The 7,694-nt window shown below is 47.6% G+C and overlaps 1 protein-coding gene across 1 annotated transcript in view; it reads left to right on the top strand.

The window, feature by feature from the left end:
* Positions 1-7,073: 7,073 nt before the first annotated feature.
* UNC119B (unc-119 lipid binding chaperone B) overlaps positions 7,074-7,694 on the top strand; it is a 14,261-nt gene continuing 13,640 nt past the window's right edge. The window contains exon 1 of the mRNA XM_015429616.1: positions 7,074-7,278. Coding sequence (XP_015285102.1) covers positions 7,074-7,278 — 205 coding nt within the window. The remainder of the gene's footprint in view (positions 7,279-7,694) is intronic.

The following is a 7,694-nucleotide window of genomic DNA, read 5'->3' as shown; positions in this document are numbered from 1 at the left end:
GGTCCTCTTTAAATGGAACATTTCCCTTCATTCACAGGTAGCCAGAAAGCAGATTGCTTGATCTTACTGGTCCTGTGCTGAAATGTCACAATCCTGAAGCTACTTGAAGGCTCAGGCTTCCATTCCTATGTGAAAAGAAAAACCAGGTGAGCTGGCAAGAGCCTTCCAGTTTGCCCTCCACAAAGTACCTCTAACCTGACCTCCACAGGGGAAGGTCTCTTCCTGCACTTAGCAAGGTGATAATATAATTCCTTGAAGTTATGTTTGAGGGAGACCTGAAAGGTCGGGGGGTGGGGGAGATTTTGTCTCCTTATACTCTGTGAACAGGCTTCGAGTAAGACTACCTTAAGCTACAACTTGGACTTCATGCCAACTCAGGTTATCTGTGTATGCCAACAGGTCACTTTTTGCTGTCATTAAATAGTCAATGACCATTGACCCCAAGCATCTCCTGAGTGTTTCATCGCTGTGTTGGGAATTGTGTACTGCCTGTGCAGGAGCCTGATGCTAGTGATGGTCACTGGAAGGCGTTGGGGAGTTGGTGCAACTCCATGATCATAAGTCACTATTGGTACCCCCTTCCCAGTATCCTGCATTTAATTATACTTTAGTAAGACAGTGTTTGGTGCCAGAAGCCCTCTCACATGCTGGGGTAACATAATGGAAACTCTGAATCATGTTGCCTTTTTGTGGAGATTTTTATACTCATGACATCCACAGTTTGCTTGCAAAAGTGCTTCTCCCATGGGAATAGGCGAGTAACAGAGAACATACCATTTCCATGTTGTTCAAGGTCTGTGCTCCAGTTGCTGGAGAAATCTATAGCTCAGACCTAAGTGCACTGTACATTCTAGAAAATAAAAAGGAAGCCACTGGATCCAGCAGCATGGTGGGAATTTTGGAGATTTTAAAAGATTATAGAGAGAAAGTCCAGAGCTTCTGGAGTTGGTCTGCTTCTGTGTCTGTTTGGGACAAGGAACGTGTTGTTTACTAGACAGACATCATGAGGGTCAGATAGAGCTAAAACTTGACGCATTCAGCTGGATGCAGATTAAAATAATTACTTGAACAGTCCCATAGAGACAAAATATTACTGGAGCCTGTAAGCTTTTTTCCCTCAAGGGTGAGGGGAAAGGAAGTTTTAGTAAATAGGCTATTGTGTTGGATCCCCTGCCCAGTTTCCTGATCTTAGCTTAAGGTTTGTGTGCATAGAGGGCAGTGGAACTCATGACCCTTGCGCCAGATGACATTCTGATTTACAAGGACAAGTTTAAGCTTCACTTAATTGTTGGCATTTGCACACAGAGGGAGTAATGGCAGAAGCTTTCTCTTTCTCTCTGACTCTAGCTGTTTGTTAGTTATTCAGTAGAATATTTTTTAGGTGGAAATGCTTTTATGAGGTGCCACATGCACTTTGCCTGGTCAACAAAGATCCTTAATATCACTGTTGATAGAACATTTTAGTGTGTTTGTTGTTTTTGTTCCTCTTCCCCAATAAGTGCTTTATTTTAACAAACTGAAGTGCTTTCCATTCTGCGAAGGTAGTTTGCATGATGAGGTACTATTTTTACCTTGCAAACATCTATGGAGGAGGGGGAAATGACTGGAGATGTTGCCACCAGCTTAAAGGAGGTTTTTCAGAACAGTTGTTCAATTTGCTGTTTGTAAACATGACAATTTGGATTAATCTGATCCAGTATTATAAATAGATTTTTTAATGTAATCTTTCTCCAAGAGATTTTGGGGCAGACTGGCTCATTCCAAGGATCATCAGCTGCTCCTGACGGCAGGATATAAATGGTGATATGTAGGTAAGGGGAAGAGCTATAGAACTGTCAGGAGATGGTCATGGAGGAATAGGCTTTTAAAGCAAAAATATGCCTCCTAACTTTGATTTTCCAGTTGATGCTGTAGAGTCAGTTTTAAGATTACTTCCCATTTTAAGATTTTCAGTATCACAAGCTACACCACAAATCTTGTTTCTGGGGGCATGGGGGAATTGAACATATAGCTTGGGTTGGAGAAAGGCCCACATCTGAGAATCTGTGAGTGGATTGTCAAAATCCATATCATTCTTAAACAGAGGGCTGTTTTCATTCTCCTCTTGGGCACAGGGTAACTTAAATATACATAGGAAGTGGTCATTGGGGTGTCTAAGGAGTGCCTGGTTGAGGGATTTCAAATAAAAATCAGTTAAGAGTTATTCTAGGAAAGAACCTGCTTCTCTCCCCCCCCCTCCAATTCCTAAGCATGCAGGGTCAAGATTTTGACTCCCTATCAGGCAGGAGTTGGAGACAGATAAGCAGCACTGAACTGTTGCCTGATCATAATATATCTTACTATAATTGTGCATATTGCATTTCACTCATCTCCATTTGGATTCCTACCCTTTCTTATGATGCATTGATAATGTTTTTCAGGCAGCTGATCTCCTGGGCTTGTAGGACATCTCTGATCGTGAAAGTCCCAAGCCTAGGTTGAGTGAAACTGATTTCCTTACTGGTCATTTTTTCATCAACATCAGAGTTATCACTAGCTTTTTGAGGAAATTTTGTTCGTAACTGTCCCTTGCCTTGTGTCTTCAATGACTTGCAGCAGTTCTTTTTCTTATTGGTTGGGGTTTTTTAATCACAAGTATAGGCAAAGGGTGAAAAGCACAGATGGCTTGGCTTTGCAAAATGATTTTCTTTCCCTTCTTGGGGAAGTAGAATGGGTATTGGTGAGTTGTTCTGGGTTGATTCCCCCCCCCCCCCAAGATTTTGTACATTTCCCCCCCAAGATTTGGTACATTTAGCTGTTTGGGTTTTTTTTTAAAGGGGGAGGGGGTGTCTCCCAGGATGGCTGGTTGAGGGAAATGTTCTGAAATCTACTGTCTGGCAGTTTTAACCAGCAGTGTGTTAAAAGAAATAAACAGAATTATATTGTCAATCAAACTGACTGGTGCTTTCTTTAAAAGTGTGTGCATGACTTTTTCTCTTTCAAAGAAGATTTTAATAGCTTGCAGCTGCATGAAGCTAAAGGCTCAAACTGCACTGCAGTGACTATTGCAGGTTGCCAGAGACTTTTTAAAGCCCCATCACCGCAGTAAGATTTCCTGCATCATCCAAACAACTGTGCTATTGTCTCTGCTAAAAACTAGTTTTGTTGTTGTTGCTGTCTATTTGTACTAATGAAGTTTCTAAAAATACTATTTCATACCACTGTTCCAACGGGGTTCTGTTTGGGAGTTTCTCATCTCTTTATCATGAGATTCCCATATTCATGGGACTGCTTGTGACGTTTGGGTGGGAGGGTCATTTAATACACTATAGAAGGCTGGACTTATACCGCCTCAGCCATATGAGAAATGTTGGGTGATGCTTTCTTCAATCACCTGGCCAAATTTAATCCATAAATTATTTTCTGTGCCAGCCTTCTTATGGAGCAAGGAGCACTGGACAATTCAAAGAGGCTTATTTCCACCTCCTTATACTTTCCCTGAAATCTTGTGCAGCATGAATATTGTGTTATATTGGTCCATCTATGAGCATCGTATATTTTCTTGTAGAAGGTATTTCTTCTTCTATCCTGGGCCCATTTCAGTACGGCTTCTGCCCTGGCCATGGGATGGAGACTGTGTTGGTAGCGCTAACAGATGACCTCCAGAGACACCTGGATTAAGGTGGGTCAGCGCTTCTGTTGCTACTCAGTCTGACAGTGGCATTCAACACAGTCGACCACGATCTGTTGACCCACCGCCAAACGAACGCCGGGATTTGGGAAACTGCCTTACAGTGGCTGTCCTCCTTTCTCCATGGTCGAGGACAGTAGATGGCGCTTGGGGAGAAGGTTTCACCACATTACCCTTATAGTATGTGGTGTATCGCAAGGGGTAATCCTCTCCCCATGTTATTTACCATCTGTATGCACCCCCTCACCCAGTTAATCCAGGGGTTTGGGCTGGGTTGTCATCTGTATGCTGATGACACCCAGCTGGATCTGTTTATGGATGGACAGATGGACTCCACCCAGGAAAATATGGCCAAGGATTTGGAGGCTGTGACTGACTGGCTAAAACAGAGCCAGCTGAAACTCAGTCCAGCCAAGACAGAGGTCCTGTTCCTGAGCTTTGGGGGGATGGGGTTGGGAATCCAATTCCCAGCCCTTGGTCAGGAATCTGGGACTGATGGGGTCTGAACTGGCAGAGACTGAGCAAGAGAGAGATCTTGGAGTTGTAGTGGATAACTCACTGAAAATGTCGAGACAGTGTGTGACTGCAATAAAGAAGGCCAATGCTATGCTGGGGATTATTAGGAAGGGTATTGAAAACAGATCAGCCAATATAATAATGCCCCTATATAAATCAATGGTGAGACCTCATTTGGAATACTGTGTGCAGTTCTGGGCACCACACCTTAAAAAGGATATTATAGCTTTGGAAAAAGTGCAGAAAAGGGCAACTCGAATGATAAAAGGGTTGGAACACTTTCCCTATGAGGAAAGGTTAAAGTGCTTAGGGCTCTTTAGCTTGGAGAAAAGACGACTAAGGGGTGACATGATCGAGGTTTATAAGATTATGCATGGGAAAGAACAGGTAAAGAAAGAGGTACTTTTCTCCCTTTCTCACAATACAAGAACTCGTGGGCACTCCATGAAACTGCAGAGCGTTCGGGTTAGAACGGATAAAAGGAAGTACTTCTTCACCCAAAGAGTGATTAACACATGGAATTCACTGCCACAGGAAGTGGTGGGTGCTACAAGCATGGACGGCTTCAAAAGGGAATTAGATAAGCATATGGAGCAGAGGTCCATCAGTGGCTATTAGCCACAAGGTATAGCTAGGGGCTCTGGGGCAAGTGATGCTCTGTCTTCTTGGTGCTTGGGGGGGGTCAACAGTGGGAGGGCTTCTAATGTCCTGGCCCCACTGGTGGACCTCCTGATGGCACTGTTATTTCTGGCCACTGTGTGACACAGAGTGTTGGACTGGATGGGCCTTTGGCCTGATCCAACATTGGCGTCTCTTATGTTCTTAAGGTCCAGTTCACCAATATTGCCAGGTCAGCCTTTTATCATCTGAGGCTGGTTAGGCAACTAGTTCCCTACCTTTCCTCCCATGACTTGGCAGTAGTGATCCATGCAATGGTCACTTCCAGGATTGGTTACTGTAACTCACTCTATGTGGGCCTACCCATGAACTTGATCCAGAAACTCCAACTGGTACAAAACACAGCGGCGTGCCTGCTGTCTGGGATGCCTGTGCAGGTGCACATACAGCCAGTGCTATGCCAGCTGCATTGGTCAGGGACCAGCATACCTGCAGGATCTTCTCTCCCCATATATGCCTTGCAGAGCCTTGCACTCTGTTGACCAGCACCGGCAGTAGTTCCTGACCCAAGTGATGTCCATCTGGCCTCAACTAGGGCCAAGGCTTTTTTGGCCCTGGCCTCAACCTGGTGGAACATACTCCCAATTGAGATCAGGGCCCTGAGGGATTTGTTACAATTCCGCAGGGCCTGTAAAATGGAGTTGTTCCACCAAGCCTTTGGTTGAGGCAGCAGATGCTCAATAACATCAGCCTCCCCTCCATTGGTAGCCCATAGCGCTGGTATATCAACTGGTGCTGCAAGCAGCTGACCTGATCCATCACCTCTTCTAGCATGGGGTCAGCATACTCTAGTAAAGTAATCAATCACTGTGCTGTCGTTAGGAAATTTAGATTATTGTGTGGATTACTTAGTTTTTACTTAATATTTTACCTACTTAATGATTACTTAATGTTTTAAACTGCTGCTGTATTGTGATCTGATGTGAATTGCCCTGAGCCTGCTTGTGGAGTAAGGTGGGATATAAGCCACAAAAAATAAAAAGATGTTCCTTCTCTAGCACAGGTTCAGTGTGGTGCTTTTGGCACCCTCTACTACTGAACTGTAGCTTACTTGCTTTCACAGGAGAAGCTCCTGCGGGTGGTGGCCTGACCTAAAGTCGGTTTTGTTACCACTACCATTAAAAGTATATATATCCTTGGGAATGGTAGAAAGATGGCCATAGCTATAAGGCCATTTTGCATGTTACGTTTAAAAGCAGCCTGAATCTGCAAAATGAGCGACTTGTGTATTCATGTGATTTTTCTGAATATGTTATAGGGAAGCTACTACAAAAATCTTTTGCAGGACTCTGCAGTAGAGGAGTTCCCAACCATAAGGCAGGGCCTGGAGATGTCCCTGAATTACAGTATCTGAGATCCATTCCCTTGGAGAGATGGCTGCTTTGAACGGAATCTATGACGGCATCCCCTCGCTGAGGTCTGTCCCCAAATCGCCATCAACCCCAGGCTCCATGACCTCCAGGAGTTGGCAACTGTAGGCCTGGTAATGTGGTGGGGTGTAACTTTTTAGCAGGAGCCATTCATCTTCCTGCGCCCTCCCAGCTGCTGTTATGTAGAGTATAGCGCCTGAATGTGACGCTAGCCTTTATTTTGTTGTGTCATTATCAAAGCAAAAATGAGGCAGATTCCGGCTGGCCCGTAGTCAACATGGGGCCCCACGGGCCCGGGCCCCTAGTCTTTCTTCTGGGCCCCCTCCCTCCCAGGCTGCCCACAAAGTGCTCCAACTTACCACCTGCACTGTACTTCCATTTAATTAGCTGGCCGGCCCCCCGAGGCCCCTTCCCAAAGAATTCCCTAGCTAGGGGCTGGATTCCGGACTCGTCCGAGTGGTTTCTTTGGCCCAGCTGAAGCTGCGTTTGTGGTTAGGGGGAGCGCCTGACAGAGGGAAGCGGAATGAAAAGTCCCCAGGGAAAGTCCACAGAGCGGCTTCGCTGGACGCTTATAGAGCTGACTAGCCGGCATGACCGGCCCACATCAGGCTGGCTGGGCTCTCCCAGCCACTCAGAGGTCGGTCCCTCCCGCCCGCCCGGGCGGGCCTAGTCGAGGCGCTTTCTCCGTTGCCTGGCAACGATCCCTCCCGCGCTCGTCATGGCGGCTGAGCCTAGCCCCGCCCCTCGGCTAGCTGGCTCCCATAGCTACCAAAGGAGGCAGCTTGTGGAAGGTAGTGGCGGCGGCGGCGGCGGCCATCTTGGCGGCGCCGGGGCCGGCGATGAGCGGCTCGAAGCCCAGGGTGGCGGCGCCGGCGCCGGGAACCTCAGGGCCGCTGAGCCGGCTGCGCGGGCGGAGCGGCTCCGGGGACGCTGCTGTGGCGCCGCCGCCGCCGCGAACGGTCCTGCCCCGGACGGAGGCGGAGCTGCTGGCGCTGGAAGTGATCCGGCCCGATCATGTACTGGGGCTGAGCCGCGTCACAGAGAGTGAGTAGCGTCTGCAAGGACTGAAGCGGGTCCCTCTCTGAGAGGGGGGGGGGGCTGTTTTCGTTTTGCGCCCCGCCTGCCTTGCCTCAGTTTCCCCCCTCAGGGCCGAGGGAAGGGGGCTCATGTATATCCTTCGCAATTCGCACCCTAACTAGCTGTGCTTTGAATGGTCCCTCCTCGGATCCTTTCTTTGCTACGCGCACATAATGGGATCCTCAGTACTCGCACCTGTTTTGTTCTAGGTGGTTCTCCTCATGTCCTCCCTTCCTCCCACCGCCGGCCAGACCCAGGACACTGAGGGACTCAACATCCCTTTCTGCTCTCTGCATAATAAGCCCAACTCCGGACCCGGGCGCCCGTTTTCCAGCGAGCCCCCCCCCGCCCCCTTTCTCCTTTTTGGGGCGCCCTCAGCAACC

The sequence above is a fragment of the Gekko japonicus genome, unplaced genomic scaffold (genome assembly GCF_001447785.1).
Source record: "Gekko japonicus isolate JY-2015 unplaced genomic scaffold, Gekko_japonicus_V1.1 scaffold409, whole genome shotgun sequence".
Taxonomy (NCBI): Eukaryota; Metazoa; Chordata; class Lepidosauria; order Squamata; family Gekkonidae; genus Gekko; species Gekko japonicus.
The sequence above is the reverse complement of the archived record's forward strand: the minus strand, read 5'-3'. Positions and strand labels throughout refer to the sequence as shown.